The 16,774-nt window shown below is 40.0% G+C and overlaps 2 protein-coding genes across 2 annotated transcripts in view; one reads left to right on the top strand and one right to left on the bottom strand.

The window, feature by feature from the left end:
- Positions 1–16,774, top strand: part of stab1 (stabilin 1) — a 175,513-nt gene that overhangs the window by 18,702 nt on the left and 140,037 nt on the right. Inside the window, exons 13-19 of the mRNA XM_085274736.1 lie at positions 5,793–5,924; positions 6,092–6,163; positions 9,197–9,310; positions 9,568–9,621; positions 12,105–12,185; positions 12,305–12,463; positions 13,586–13,648. Of these exons, the coding sequence (XP_085130862.1) occupies positions 5,793–5,924; positions 6,092–6,163; positions 9,197–9,310; positions 9,568–9,621; positions 12,105–12,185; positions 12,305–12,463; positions 13,586–13,648 (675 nt within the window). The remainder of the gene's footprint in view (positions 1–5,792; positions 5,925–6,091; positions 6,164–9,196; positions 9,311–9,567; positions 9,622–12,104; positions 12,186–12,304; positions 12,464–13,585; positions 13,649–16,774) is intronic.
- Positions 92–4,456, bottom strand: LOC146574795 (E3 ubiquitin-protein ligase TRIM35-like). Its single transcript, XM_085274737.1, has 2 exons — positions 4,356–4,456; positions 92–4,122 (listed from the first exon to the last, which is right to left on the bottom strand). Exons 1-2 carry the CDS (start codon positions 4,402–4,404, stop codon positions 2,684–2,686), a joined length of 1,488 nt encoding a protein of 495 aa, XP_085130863.1. The 5' UTR covers positions 4,405–4,456; the 3' UTR covers positions 92–2,683.

Below are 16,774 nucleotides of genomic sequence, written 5' to 3'. Positions count from 1 at the left end.
CAGCACAACCACCAGACTGCCAATGTCCAGTCTACATTAGTAAGTTAAAGTTGGTTACAAGGATACACCAGAAACAAAAAAGTTCTTTCAGCATGATTTTTATTCTTGCCACAATTAGAAAAAGCAATATGACAAAGAACTGGAACAAAGCAAAGTGCATGCTACAGAAAATCATTTCCCCTTGCATTAGTTTTGTTTGCATCCATGTGGTTAATATTACACAAACATTTAAGTGATGCAACTCTTCACTACCTCTATCAGCGGTTTTCATCACACAGACTCAAGATAGTGTGATAGTATCTACAAAACCATCACACACCATTGTGTTTAAAATCAGCACTTCTAACAGTGTTATCATCATCGTCTTCTGTCACCCGCCGCCTCAACAATTCTCTATCGTAACATGCTGGCATAACTCGCTGGTGATGGAGACTGGTTATTGAATGAAATTAGTTTTATTTACCAACTGAGTGTGTCCATTACACTCAGTTATATACAATTCATATATCTTCAAATCACAACCCACACAGTTTATTAGATTTTTTTCATTATTAAACGTCTTGTTAAACCAAACCAAACAGTCTGTTAAGTAACACATCATTAAATCACAGCAGAAATTATTTGACAGAAATTATGTTAGGTGAGATGTATAAGGATATTATCTTCAGAATTATGTGACACGTTCTTTTTTTCCAAATAATTCTCTCATTTTGTGTCTCTTAATTATTCAACGTCTGAGTAATGGTGTTAAATAACTATATAAACAGATTATGTGGTTACAAGAACAGCAGACTGGTTACCATGACCCGTTTCCATGAGACTGTTGTGAAGACAACATTAATGGTTCCATAAATTAGATGAACATTTATAAGGCAGAAATAAATATTTGCTGTCCAGAGAGCACTACAGAACCAGAAGTTCTGTCTTCTGTGTTCTAGTACTTATGAAGCAGACAAACACACACTCCCACACACCTCAGACAAATTTAAAAGGTTAATCTCATGAGCATGTCTTTGGGCTGGCTGGGCACAAAGAGAAAACCCACACAGGGAAACGAGAACATGACAACTCCACATAGAAAGTTCTCAACCAACCAGCTGGTTCAAACCCAGAAACCTTGCTGTGAAGTGACAGCAAGGTTGTGGATTTAAACACAAACATTTAAAAACATTGTGAATTTAAAAATAAAAGCATTGTGTAACGCTGTAACTCAGGGTTTTCCCTTCACATTTTAAGTTTCTTTCCCAAGGCCAAAGTGAAGTCACGAGCATTGTGAAACATTATTTTGAGGACTGTATTTCATATACTCAAGCATCTTAGACATTCTTGTTCATGAAGTAGCCAGAAAAATACCCCACACGTTTCTGTCACAGGCAGCGGGAGGTGACAGTGTGTAGAGCAGGGGTAGGCAACTCCAGGCCTCGAGTGCCGGTGTCCTGCAGGTTTTAGATCCCACCCTGGGTTAACACACCTGAATCAAATGATTAGTTCATTACCAGGCTTCTGGAGAACTTCAAGACATGCTGAGGAGTCATTTAGCCCTTTAAATCAGCTGTGATGGATCATGGACGCATCTAAAACCTCCAGGACACCGGCACTCGAGGCCTGGAGTTGCCTACCCCTGGTGTAGAGTGAATACTGGACCCAAATGCAGATCAAAAAATGGAGCGTAAAAAGGTAACTCGAATAATAAAAAAGCGAGCATGAGTAACATGTACATGAGTACAAAAAACACAGAAAAGCAGCGGTGTCCAAACCCAGGCCTTAAGGGCTGGTGTCCTACAGGTTTTAGATGTGTCCTTGATCCAAGACAGCTGATTTAAATGGCTAAATGACCTCCTCAACATGCTCTCCAGAGGCCTGGTTATGAACTAATCATTTGATTCAGGTGTGCAGACCCAGGATGACATCTAAAACCTGAGGGACACCGGCCCTCGAGGCCTGGAGTTGGCCAAGCCTGCGGTAAAGTGAACAGGAACGAAAACTAAACTAAAACCTAAACTGGAAGAAACTAAACTACGACAACTGCAACGAAAGACATGAACACGATTCAGGGCAGGAGCATGCAAAAAGCGAGGAAAAAACAGGAACATGGAACGTGAGCATGACCTGAGCTGAATCATGAAATACCTTGGCGTGACATGACATCGTGAAAGTAACACAGACAACCCGACAAAGACTGAATGAAGGCTAATGAGGGAAGTGGGGAAACAGCTGACACAAAGGAACATAATGACACCACAGGGGAAGTAAAACAAAACACATTGAACATGGAGACAGCTGACTCTTCAAAATAAAACAGGAAACACTGAAAGACGTAAACATGAGACACAGGGTTGAAGACAAAAGGGGAATCTAATGAACAACGAACTATAACAGGGCAACTTAGGCGAAATAGAAATGAGACCATATTTCTACAAAACAACCATAAATCCTGACCTAAATGTTCCATTGTAGACTATCGAGTAGCTTTTGATTTTATGTATATTGAGGTAGAAATAAAACCAATAAATATATGAGAGTACTTCATCACCATTGCAGCAGTCTTTTATATTCACCAGCTTGTACACTTATCTAATATTTGCGCCGTTAATATTAAAGTTGCTCTACGTTCCTAAACAATTAACAAATTTTGTCTCACAGTTTTGTCATATTTCCCAACTTTATGATGATATGCATCACTCTAAGTGTTCTTTTCCACTGTCACAGTGACCTTCACTGGTAAAATCTTCACTGGCTGAGGATTCTCAGTGTAAATGTAAGGAAACAGGGTGTCAGAGAAGCTGTGTGTGAAGGTGTGCATGTGGGCATTAGTGTCGAGATCAGAGAACGACAACTTTCCTCTGTCAAAGTCCAGATGGACTCTGATCCTCCGCACTTCCTTCTTCACTGGTAGATCCTTCTCAGTGTCTGGTGATGAAAATGCTGAGAATTTACCATTAGAGAACAAAATTCTCCACAGTCCTGACTGAAGACGCCCACTGACCTGGGAGTACTCGCTCAACACGCCCAGTTCCCAGTCCTTGTTGTTTCCAACATCAACATCCCACTCATGTGTCCCTGAGTTGAAGCCTTTAGAGCCGAGAACAGAGCAGGAGAACTTGGTTCTCTCCGGGTTTTTGGGAAGTGGTTTCCGCTCTCCTGATTTCACGCTGCTCAGATTATCGAATACAACAAGTTCTGGGTCGGCAGTGTTTGGATCAAGAATCACAGGACTGTAGAAGACCTTCTCTTTCATTTTGTTCCAGACGTTGAAGGTCAGGTTGCCCAGGTGTTTGGCCACATCTATGAGCACTCCTGAAGCCAGCTCTGGATCTTGCAGCAGGGGGTGCTGCTGGGCTTTTTTAACTGCAGCCTTGTAGTTTTGCAGGAATGAGATGTCTTCAGCTTTGAGCTCCCTCTCTGTGGCTCTGATTGTGCTAGAAAGAGCTGCTATTTCTCTGCTCAGACTCTCAACCTTCTCCTTCATTATCTTAGACTTCTGCACCTCATCCTCCTTCAGGTTAGCAATCCTCACCTTCTCTTCATCGTGTAAAAACTGGTGAAGATTCTTAAACTGCTCCTTAATCTCCCCCTCTGTGCTTTGGGCTTGGACTTTGATGTGTTTCACTATTTGATCATAGCTTCCTTTAACATCTTCAAAGACCTGCAGTTTCTCCTTTAAGGGCTTCAGGGATTTCTGGAGCTCCTCTTTAAGATCCTGTGCAGCCTCATCGATGGGTCTGAATCTGTGGTTGCTATGCATTTTCGAGTCTCGACAGATCACACATATTGGCTGCTGGTGGTCCAGACAGAAGATTTTGAATTTCTCAGAGTGCAGACTGCAGAGTGACTCGGACCCTTCTGAAACTCTTCGGCCTCTCTCGCCTCTCTCGCCTCTCTCCGCTAAAAAGGCCTCGCACAGGTTCTTTAATGCCAAATTACGAGGGGGATCACTCTTTGAGGATCTTCTCTTGCAGCACGGACATTCGCATGTTTTCTTCCCACTCCACCATTTTTGGAGGCAGTCTTTGCAGAAGCTGTGGCTGCATGACAGAACAACAGGGTCTGTGAAGACTTCTTGGCAGACAGGACATAAGAAATCCTCTTCTGATCTGAGCGACATTTTGCCTGTGAATGAAGCTGAAAACACAGCAAAAAATAAAAGTGAAGTCAGTCAGTCCGGAAGATTCTCTGACAGTTGCTTTCACTTTCTGTCGCAGCTCTTTCAGATCATAAAGCAGAGCAAACTGCAGCAGTTGACAGGAATTGCAAGTATTCCTATTTTCCAGTTATCCCAGTGTTCACAGTGTTCCCTCACGGAGCTGTCTTCATTAGTTGGAAGTGATATTTTACGGTGTGATTAGAATCCTTACCGTCTGTTTCTGTTTCTCCTTTCAGGAAGACAAAAACAATAAGCTGCATTTCCTGCTTGACTGCATGCTTCACACAGTGGGCGGAGCTTTCTCAAGACATGTCATGCGTGTCTATAACACTAGTTGTATGTTTGCTCAACAGTATTTCATGTATGGTATCAGAACAGATCGTTAACATGGTGAATTAAATGATAACTAGTCAGGAGTCACAAAATAGATTCAGAGACAGTTCTGTCACAGATCACCAGTTCTGCAGCATATAACACGAGCACTTATCTCTGGCAGTCAGATACAGAAGAGCTCAGGGCTCCTGCTTTATCTGCACGTCTGGGCTGTCTGTCCTTGGAAAGTGTGCCAAAGGTTGCAATGCTCTTAAAGGTGCACAAAGTATCCTAAGAGTCAAGTAAAGGTCTCATTCCTTCATTCATTCAATTTATAATGATGCAAGGTTAGAGTCGCTCATTTTTACATCTGTAACTCTGGGAAAAAACACTAAACCTTGAGAATCGATTTCCTCCAATTTACAAAGTGCTTTAACAGTACTCACGCCTGTTTTTTCCCCCATCACAGGCCCCCTAGATCCACAGGTCAAAGCTTTACTGGACTCTTGTTTATGAGTGGGCCGCTATCAGTCTGAAGCAACATACACAATAAATCTGTCAATTTAAAGATTGACAAACTAAGCTACCAGTTTATCTTGTCAATTTTTCTTTATTAAGCATCTTTGTAACTCCAGACAGAAGTGGATAGACGCAGGTGAACAGACTAATTTTCTCAGTGTTTAAGTCTGTTGAGCCAGTGATCTGATAATGGGATCTCATTGGCTTTTAACCTGCAAAGGGTTTCTTTCTGATTACAGCAGTAAAGAGTTGCAGCTGTCAAGTCTAGAACAGTGTTTCTTTCACTCCACCTGTGTTCAGGCTGTACAGCCTCATTTTCACTGCCGTTGCAGTATGAAGCTTTACACACAAAAGACACACCAGATAATTGGGCTAATTCTTACAATAGGTTTCTTTTTTGCACACATTCTCCCAGCTTTGTTTCACAGTGAGCACACATGTATTTTTAGCTGCAAAAACGGTCATGTTGTCCACCGCTGTTGTCATGTCCCCCCCCAACAATACTAGTAATTGTGTCATTGTTGCACCAATCTTAAAGGCTTCCTGTAATGTGTACAGGATGTGACTGGTGGAAACAGTTTACCAGAATGTATTTTTAATGCTTTATGCTGGCTACATTTAGCATCCTTTGTGCTACAATGACAGATGAAGCTGTGAAAAAAGTGTTAACTTTTTAAAAATATGGGATGTTGTATGTTTGTTGAGGGATAAATGTGTAGTCCATGTAAACCTGCTTGAACCTTGATTCTTGTTTCATAACATGCACAGGTTCTTTAAAGAAAGTCTTTTTTTTTTGGTTGTCTTACTCTTGTTTTAGAGGTTCATCTTGCTGGACAACCCCAGAAAACTGTACTCTGTCATCCAGCAAGACCTGCCAGCATCCAATGGGATCATTCACATCATAGACCAGCCCATCACACCCACCGACTCCTCCCCTCGTGATGAACAGGTAAGTAAATACACAAATGATGTAAAACTCCCTGAAAACACCAAAAAAAGAAACAGAAAAAAGCTTAAACAACAGCTGAGTGAAAAACATTAAAACACTGCAGTTATTTTTTTCCTTTACAGTACAGCACAATATGAAACTTAATGTCTTCTTCTTCTTGTGTTAAGTTTGCTGATTTGACAGTTGGAGAGATTCTGACTAAGGACGACAAGTACAACCGCTTCCTGTCTTTGGTTGATGTAAGTATTTGTGTGACTATGCACCCTCACGTTTGTCTCCTTCCTTTATTTGACCGCATGCTGAAATTGTTTTACTACAATAAAACAAATAACACTTACAATTTAAACATTTTAAACCACTTAAATGTATCATACAAACTGGATTTGCTGGGAGTTTATTCACAATTGTGCCACATTTAATGCCAAATCGTTTTATTTTATGCCTGTTGTGGGGATAAGTTCTAATTTCTTTGGATTTCCGGGTGGAAATATTAACAGAGTGAGCATGTATACACATGGTCTGCAAGTTTTTGATGTGTTTCTTTGAGCTGTTTATGTATTTAAAGTAAACATCTGCCATACTACCCTAAAGTAAATACTAGTGAGCTGCACTCTCAGAGTGCTTTTGTTTCTTTTTTCACTGTGTGAATTTTTTTCTTTTCCTTCCTCTCTGCCCTTAATTCCCTTTTAAGGGTTTTTAATGACATTCGTTTAACTCTGGACTCTGGCAGCCCTGCTGCACTCTTGTTGTTGGACAGCAGCCTTTGACACGGCTGATACCATGATATCCTGCTATCAAGGCTGAAATCACATGCTGGCCTAAAAGAGTCTGCCCTCCAGTGGTTTTGGTTTATCTTTCTGGAAGGACTTTTTATGACAACATAAATAGCCCCTCTTAATTATAGTGTACCTCAAGGCTCTCTTTTGGGTCCTGCCTTGTTTGCACTGTATATGTTGCCACTGGGGTCTATTTTCTCACGCTACAATCTTTCATTTCACTGTTTTGCTGATGACTTGCAGATCTATCTGCCTTTAAAAGCAGGGTCAGACTGACTTCAGCTATTATTACGCTGTCTTGATGACTCTAAATAGTGGATGTCTTTAAAAAATTTTAATTAAACGAAAACAAAACATACATTGTCATTTTTGGTAACTTCATTAATAATCACACTGAGCCTTCAGACCTGTGGCAGGTCACAGGCTTTGGAATAGTCTTCCTCTTAATATTAGATATGCACAAACATCTCCAAAAGTTGATTCTGTTCACCTGGACGTAGCGTTTTCAGTGGGAGATACGTTTTGTCACTCTTCCAAGTAACTTCTTCAGTCTCAGCTGACTGTAGAAAGACCATCTCTGAATCGAGGAGGGGGCCTAAGGGTACATCTTAAAATGCTGTGATTGCAGCCATTCCACAACTCTCTGTGAATGGTACTCATGGCCATTGATCAGTGGGCTTTGATCAGTGGTTGTTGATCAATGGTCATTAGAATTTGCTTAATTATGATGAAGAAACTGACCTCCCAGCCCATTGTTCCTTCAGTGGGCTGGGAGGTCATTATGCAAATGTACTGTTTATAAGATTGGAGAAACCTGCAGTCAGCTGAGACTGAAGAAGTCACTCGGATGAGTGACGAAACGTTTCTCCCACAAAATGCTACGTCCAGATGAACAGAATCAACTTTTAGAGATTTACTTACCTGGATGAATGAGTCTGCATCAAGATCTGCACAAACACTTGAACATTTTAAATCGCTACTGAAGACACAATTTTATGGTCTGGCATTAAACACACTTTGACCTAAACATTTTGGTTTTAACACCCTTAGTTGTTATTGTTGTTTGAGTTGTTTTTATGATGTATTTCATCTGCTTATTTGTTTTTTCTATATTTTACTGCATCATTGTTTTTGCATTTTATTTATTTTAGTGGCATTTTACATTGTTAAGCACTTTGTGCAGCATGGACTGTTTGGAGATGTGCTTTATAAATAAAGCTGACCTTGACCTTGACTTTGATTGCTTCCACCTGTTGTAAACGGTATTTCTCATTAGTAGTCAGTTTTCTGTTTATATAGTCCTGTGTTTCATTTACTTGGAGAGGGTCCTTTTGCTTTTGTTTTAGATGATCTCTTTATGTTTTTTTTGTTCATTTCAGGTTGTTCTTTTTGTTTACATTAGGTCCTCCACACCACAGTTATGACACTTCTTTTCCTCATTCTTTAAAAAAAACACCAAGGTCACAGAAAGATTAGTAGTGGAAGTCCTTATGACACTGTTTATAAGAGGTTTAATTTCATTTAAACCCAATTTACAGTGCAGCCTAATACCACCAGCTTCATTCTTTTTTAACTTCTACTCCAGCAGCTCTGGCTTAACTCATAGCATCACATTTGATGTAAATGTCAACTTCCCTCAAGCTTTCCTCATTTTGTGGAAGATATTTTTAATTTCATGAGGTGTCAGATATCATTGTGTAAGTGAGTGATAGGTCTTTTATTACAGAGCCATGCTGTAACTACCTGCAGAATCTGGTCTGGCATTCCTGCTGAAGAATGCATGACCTCGCTAAAAAGGATTCTGTGAAGTCCCCAGATTCTATTTTTTTTATTGCACTTTGGCGATTCCTTAATTTAAAGGCGCATTTAAGTAAAAAAAAAAAAAGATCATTTCATCATTTGACATGTTGTCCGTGCGCTCCTTAAATGTGTGGATTAAATTATTTTCAAATTTGTTATGTTTACACAGCTTCCCCACTTTAAGAAACGCAATTTTAAAATAACACATCAATTTTTTTATGTGTAGCATATCTAACACTGGCTATTGAGCAGTGCACTACAATTTATATTATGTAATGTATTCTACACAGACTATAAACTGATGAGAATTCAGATCATTTAGTTAGACATTTTCAGCTTCAGACTTTTGGGCTGTATGATGCACATACATATTCTATAACATAAGCATATTGAACCACTGTAATAAGGTTTTTGTTTCAAATCAGCCCACCTCTTAGTTTGAATCTCCAAGCATCTATTTTTGTATTTACATAAAATGATGGTAAATGCCTGTAAAAACAACTTGTTTTGTTTGTGTGAAATCAAGGGTTTTCCCCCCAAAACATTTATATAACAATTTAAATGAAACTTCTCTGACTTGAACTCAGGGAGGCATGGCTTTGCAAGTGTTTAATTCTGTATTCTGTCTGGCACTGAGGCTTAAAGGAAATCTGTGCTAAATCCTCATTTGTTAATCAGATATGTGTTTTTCTGCAGAACTGTGGGGCGCCGCCACCGTTGCGGGGGCCAGGACCCCTCACTGTGTTCGTCCCCACCAACCAGGCTGTGGACCGAGCCCGAGATGGCAGCATCCTGTACATGCTGAATGATGTAAGACCTCAGGGAGTCACTTCTTATGACACTTTTCATCTCTTTATGATTAGTGCAGATAACACATGCTGAGTTTTTTAAATTATCAACAAATCAAATAAGAAGACCAAAGACTTTGTGACTCTGTCCCAAACTTAATTCTTACTGATAATATTCATCTTGAAGTAACCCAGATATGTTCAGTTTTGTTATTTTCTAAAGCACATTTGGTTCCTTCCATATTAGAGATTGTGCTTTTAATATATTTTTTTTTCCAGGCCAAATATAAACTTCAGGAACTCCTCAGACACCACGTGTTTTCCCAGGCTGCGGTGAGCTCTTACCCTAACTCCCCAATCCTTCTGTCAGAGTCATTTATTTCACTTTCACTTGTTGCTTTTTCCTTTCTTTTTTCCTTTTACCCATTGGCGAACACAGATGAAAAAAGACTTAGCTCCACACTTTTATTCTTAGCTTTGCATTGCTCACGGTTCAAAATAGTCCTTATTTATCTTGTTCTGGGCCTTGGTGCCACCAAGAAACATGCATTTTTTTATTGGCCACCAGGCAGTGACACTTTCAGGTCACATCGGTAAAAACATGAAGCTAATTTTGCAAATTATATTTATTATTAGAGTCAGAAAGGAGGATTATCCAGGATAATCTCACTGATTGACAATGTGTCAGTCAAGCCAGTGTGGTGTAATTGACCAGTATTTCTGGAGCAGTAACACTTAAATGTCTGTTAAATTAGTTGCACACATCGTTAATGACTACGTCCCTCCATTCATACTGTCTGTTTGTAACAAAGACTCATTTCCTTAAATATATGGAAGCATAGGCCCTGTTAGCTCTCCCCCAGCAGATTGTCCGAGCAGCTGAGAAAACAGGCAGCAATTTTTCACACCAGCTTGTTAATCAACCAAAGACTTAGAGTTTTAATTAATTTGAAAGCCTGATTCTCAGCCTTGTACAACCTAACTGGAAAACTCAAAAACCTGTTTTATTTGATATCATCTATCATCCTGGGCCTTATTAGAGTTTCTGTCTGATTTCTGAGAGTGTTTATCTGACTCAGTTCTCAGCTCAGATAAAATAATTATTGGGGGTGATTTTATCATCCATGTAGATACTAAAAATGACAGCCTCAACATGGCATTTAATCTATTATTAGACTCAAATGGGTTCTTCCAAAACCCACCTACCACTTTCTACACACTCTAGACTATCACTGTAGCCAGATAACACACACCAATTAGTTAAACTTTAAATTTCTCAAAGACATAAAGACCTTGATGACCTAAAAATTTCTGCTTCTAAATCAGATAAAAGTGAGGTTATTGTATACAGTGTTACGGCCCTAGCAGGGCCTCCTCCTGAAGGCGCCTGTGTGGACGTGTCCCACTACCTCTTCTGCCTGAGGTGCCACCTTTCCCTTTTGTGCAGCTGACTCTCGTCAGTAATTAAGGAGATTTAAGCCCAGGGAAAGGTGAGCTCTGGGCGAGAGTGCCATTAGTGTGGTTACAGCTGGTGAGCTGAGTGTTTTGCGGTGTTTGCAGCTAGTGAGCTGTGTTTTTGTGGTTTTCAGCTAGTGGGCTGCATGTCCGTGTTTGCAGCTGGTGAGCCGCACTCTTTTTGACTTACTTTGTACTTTATTGACTAACGTTTGAGTTTTGTTTGTTTCTTTAAATGGTGATAGCGGCTTGACCGTCTCTTTTAGTTAGTTTTAATAGAAACTTTAATAAAACTCTTTGATTTAACCATTTTGCCTCTATCTCCTTTTCCTGACCCGGACACTTTTTGTTACCCCCCCCCCCCCCCCCCCATCGCCTGGACCCTTTTAGGGGAACGTAACAACAGTCCAAAAAATTGTAGAAATCCGGTAGCCTATCTAGCCAGATGCTTACTCTGGATGGCATTACCATTATCTGTGAGGTATCTTGGAGTTGTTTTTGACCAAGATATTTTCCTGAATGCAAACAAATATATAGGACTACTTTCTCCCTTTTGTGCAATATCTCCAAAATTAGAAACATCATGTCTCAGAGTGATGCTGAAAAGCTAGCTTATGCCTTTATTGCTTCTAGGCTGGACTACTGTCATTTGTTATTATTGGGATGTCCTAAAAATTCCCAGAAAAACCTTCAGTTGATTCAAAATGCTGCAGCAAGAGTACTGACGGGGATTAGACAGAGAGAGAGCGTATTTCTCCTATATTGGCTTCTCTTCATTGGCTTCCTGTTAAATATAGAATCAAATTCAAAATCCTGCTCCTCACATACAAGTTCTTGAATAATCAGGCTCCATCTTATCTTAATGACCTCGTAGTATCGTATCACCCCATTAGACCTCTTCACTCTCAGACTGCGGGCTTGTGATTCCCAGGGTATTTAAAAATAGAATAGGAGGCAGCTTTCAGGCCCCTCTTCTGTGGGACCAGCTTCCAGTTTGGATTCGGGTAACAGGTGGAAGAAGTGGCTTGGGTGAGGGAACTCTGAATAAGCGGTAGAAAATGGATGGGTGGATGTTCAATATGAGCGTCAACCACTGCAACAGAATAAGAATGAAAGGAAATGGAAAGGAAATAAAGAAAAGTCAGACATGTAACCTTTTAATTTTATCAGATGAGTTATTCAGATATTTTTTAATCACATTTCTGCTTCTAAAAGTGTAAACTCCTCACATTTATTGACCCATTCCTCAAGCACCGCAAGTTTAGCCACACTACTGATCAGGGCACTAAAAATATAAACGTCATTAGATATTCTTTGTTCACGGTTGAAAAATCACGGTTATGATTTTTTTCTGTCTCTAGCTGACAGTTGATGATCTGAGCACACTCTCTCGGATTCAGACGATGGCAAATCAGATGGTCAAAATCGCTGCATCTGAGGACGTAAGTATAGTTCATTGGTACTTAAAAATGCATGTCACAGTTTAATTTCTACCATATGTAGGACACACATTAGCAGATGACTTAAACACTAGCTGTCCTCTACTTCTCTGGTCCTGCAGGGCGGGATCGTATTGGGTGAGAAGAGCATCCGTTTGATGAGCACCAACATCGTGGCATCCAATGGAATCATACATATGATTGACGGGCTGCTGTACCCGCCCTCCATCCTTCCCATCATGCCTCACCGCTGTGATGTTGTTGACAGCAAGATCACTGTGGTGAGAAAAGACACGCACGCGCGCACACACACACACACACACACACACACACACACACACACACACACAGTCTGAATCAGTTTAGTTCTGGGGGCGAGGGGTAATTAAAAAGGGTGTCAGTAGATTCTAAAGATGTTAGCACATGTGTTACAGCAACGCTTTCACTATCCATCAGTTTTTCTATATTGGTTCTTTCTTTCACACAGTGTAACTCCTAACCTTTTGCCTTGAGTCTGGTTGACAGTTTGCAGATGTAAATGAATATCAGAACTGAAATAGTTGGGGTCACTACTGCTGCATGTCATTGTTTTTTAAACTGCGATGAAGGAGAAACAACAATGGTCCTGACTTTGAAGAGCATTTTTGCCTGTTTTTTGGAGATGAAGCCATAATTGAAAAGATTCTCTCAATGACATTTTTGTCTGTTTATAATACTTTACATTAAATTTTTAATGGCAGGTCATCTCCTGTAGAAATGGAAATATCATAGAGCTGGGCGATATGACCTCAAACCAAAATCACAATTAACATTTGACCTTAATTTTGGTTAAAGAATAATCATGATTACACACTTGAATAAAGGAAGGCACACACATATACAATGAGGGAAAAAGTTATTCGATCCTCTGCTGAATTTGTAAGTTTGATCAAGTTCAAAGAAATGAACAGTCTCAGGCTGGAGAGAGACAGTATATCAGCCAAAAGACATACAAAATACATAAAATAAAACCTATAAATAGATTTTTGTGTCACTTACTGGAGTAAGTATTTGATCCCCAAACAAAACATGACTTAGTGCTTGGTGGAGAAACCTTTGCAGTAAGACGTTTATTGTAGTTAATCACCAGGTTTGCACACCTCTCAGGAGAGTTTTTTATTATGTTGATTACAGTTTCTAAATGTGGGCTTTTATTCATTTCCTATTAATTTCCCAGCTCTAATCATAGCCTTTCTTTCAGCAGGTTTGCTGTTTTCAGTAGAGCAGGATTAACTCTTTTAGTGCATGTTTATGTGTTTGAATCAATGGATTAAAAAAAACAACAGGCAACAACAAAAAATCCAATCATGACACGTATTACCACCTCCCTCAAAAATTAAAGTTTAATTTTTGTGTGTTTTCAGGGTCCTTGTGTTCACTGCAGTTACCTCTCTGCGACCCAGTGTCCAGAAGGCAGCACCGAGCTGGTAAAATGCATTCTGTTCTCTTCTACTTTATATATTGTTATTACTCTACATCAAAGATAACCCTAGCTTTCAGGGGTCTGAAAAGTAAAGCGGATATCTATCTGCCTTAAACCTGCATTCTTCCTAGTCTACTGCAGGGGGTGACTCATGCAGGGGTGACTCCTCTTGTTAAAAGAATGAAGTCTGGTTGTATAAAGTCTAAGGTGGTGGTTCTCAGTCTTTTTGTGGTGTGTCTCACATCCTGTAGTCATTGGTTATTTAATCATCTACAGTGAAAAGTGTCATATTGACACCTCTTGTTCATCATATCTGGCTTGATGTGTCAAAAACAGTGACGCTTTACACTACATTCAGTCATTCACCCATTCACACACACATTCACACACTGGCAATGGCAAGCTACTTTGTAGCCACAGCTGCTCTGGGGCGCACTGACAGAGCGAGGCTGCCAGCGCTAGCGGGCCCTCTGACCACCACCAGTAGGCAAACATGGGGTTAGTATCTTGCCCAAGGATATTTGGCATGTAGCCAGGAGGCAGCCTGGGATCGAACCACTGACCTTCTGAGTAGTGGCTGACCTGCTCTGCCACCTGAGCTACAGCCACTTTAAGTATGACTCAAGTGCTATTAAACAGAGCAAGGGATTTTTAACGCAGCTTTTTCCAAACATCCTAGTTTTATTTTAGATGCTTACATTATTTTACTTCACACAAGGAAAAAATTATTTCACAAAAACTACCAGGTTGAAAGTTATTACCCCCCTCCAATGCTAGTAGTCAGTTTTGTATCTGTTTTTGCTCAATAACAGTCTGCAGTTGCTGGTTTCATTCTTCTTTGGTGAATCGCTCAAGCTCCTCTTGATTTGATGGTCTTCTGGCATAGAGCTTCAGTTACCCCCCACAGATTTCAGTGGATTCAAGTCAAGGCTTTAACCCTTTAAAGCCTATCGTTTTGCGTAACTATGTTTAAATCCCTGTAGAACCGGAACCACGTAAGCTAGCGCAATAATCTTTATTTTTGCATATGAAACCGGAGTTGTACTTACATCTTATGCCATCAGCTTGTCCACACATAGCTTTGCAAAAGCTGCATAAAAAGCGCTTGCAGGAACAAAAACATAATATTCCAGAAATATACTTTGCCGATCTGATCAGCTGTTCATAACACTTCCCACATTGAAATCGATGTCAGCGCGAACGATGGCATGTCCGCCATTACCTGCCCGAAACCGAAAGTGACGTCATTTTCGCGGAAAATATAGTTTTTTACTTGTAGCCCTTAGAAGCTGGTGTTTTTATAAGTCATGTTTGACTTTATGCTTTTCTGAATAGTTTCTGTGATGCTTAGAACTCAAATTGCACTGCCGAAAATAGTTTATTTTGATGCACATGCTGTTTTCTTTGCAAATTTGCATCATAAGATTGTTTTTTGTTTTTGCTGCAGTATATAAAAATTGCTGTATCTCAAAAATAAAACTATGAAGACACTCAAAATAAATCCTATTGTTGGAAACTATTTTTTGCAACTTTTTTGTATTTAAAGTTTTGAGTGATAAACCTCTTAAATTTCTCAAAGTAGAAATATATGTATAGAAAACCAAAAATGATTTTCAATTTTTTTGTAGTTTATTGCACTTTTTTTCAATTTATGTTGTTACTATGGACTTAATGCATACATATTATTAAAATTTGGGCTATAACAGTTGTATTGATGTATAGTAACTTGAAATGCTCCCTAAAATGGCACTACAGCATGTAAAAATATAAAGTAAGCTCTAGCGGCCTTGGTTCTATGGTAGGTCTTAAAGGGTTAATGCTTGTCAATAACATTCACTGTGGTCATCTGGAGGTAAGCGACGATCCAGACCCAGTTTTGCTCGTGACTGCTTGAGATTTCACATATCCTTCTTTCTTCATGGTTTCTTCCACCTTGACAAGATTCCCAGTTCAAGACACTCTGAAGTGTCCCCCCAGCATAACACTCCCACCACTGTGTTTCACTGTGGGGATGGTGTTCTTTGTTTTGTACGCCTGTTCCTTCTTTCTCCAAACATAAGCAGCATCTCTGTGACCAAAGAGTCCTAATTTTATCTCATCTGATCAAAGGACGCACTTTCAGCATGTATGCTTTTTCTCTAGGTTGTCCTTAGCATACTTCAGGCTGGTTTGAAGGTGTCTTTCCTGCAGGAGTGGAGTTTTTCTTAGTCTGCAACTTCACAGTCCATTCCTGTGCAGGGTCCAAGTGATCATCTTTTTTGAGACTACACTTCCTGACTTGACTAAGTCATTAATTTGTGTCTTGGCAGTTGTTTTGAATGTTAGGTTTATATTGTTGGATTGTCATTTATGCTTAGAAATGTATATATGCTTAGAGTTATATAATCAATTGCATATTGATAGGATGTCTGATCCTTAGCAATCTGCTAAGACTCTGTGTGCCTTCCAGAGTGTTCTGGCATACACACACATCCTAAGGTCACGAGAGAGGTCGTACCTTCTCTAACTGATTTATGGTATAGGAGGACACCTACTCTGTATCTGTTTTAGTATAAGAGCCTTTGTTTAGGTGGACTGCTGGACTCCTGGCACCAGCAGGTCTGGGGAGTCTTCAAAGGGTCACATTTTGTACACACACACACACACACACACACACACACACACACACACACACACACACACACACACACACACACACACACACGTATACCTACACATACACACAGGCAGTACTCTTTGTTCACATGCATGCCTATGTAAGACGTCATATGTTAATGAATCTATACATATTCATGTAACTATGGCATTATTTTTGTGCCACTATTCTGAGCGCACGTAAAAAAACTTTGAGCACACGTAAAAAAAACGTGCAGGTGCAAGTGTTGCATTTTGAGGAGAAATTTATTTTGAGCGAAGAAAAGCTACATTTAAGTGAACAAAATTCATTGCTGCTGTAACAGCAGTCTGCCGAGGAAGGAGCGGCTAGCAGGTCCTGCGGGCATGTGGTGTGGAGGTTAGCCGGATAACTCGAAGCCAGTCAGTTAAATTAAACAACAGACCTTTATTCCTTGTCAGCAACATAAGACCATACAAGCCAGGTCTCCACGGCTCTACACTGTCCGTACATACA

The sequence above is a fragment of the Mchenga conophoros genome, linkage group LG5 (genome assembly GCF_057382185.1).
Source record: "Mchenga conophoros isolate Kocher_MC1m ecotype Shallow Benthic linkage group LG5, M_conophoros_male_GT1.1, whole genome shotgun sequence".
NCBI classification, from domain to species: Eukaryota; Metazoa; Chordata; class Actinopteri; order Cichliformes; family Cichlidae; genus Mchenga; species Mchenga conophoros.
The sequence above is the reverse complement of the archived record's forward strand: the minus strand, read 5'-3'. Positions and strand labels throughout refer to the sequence as shown.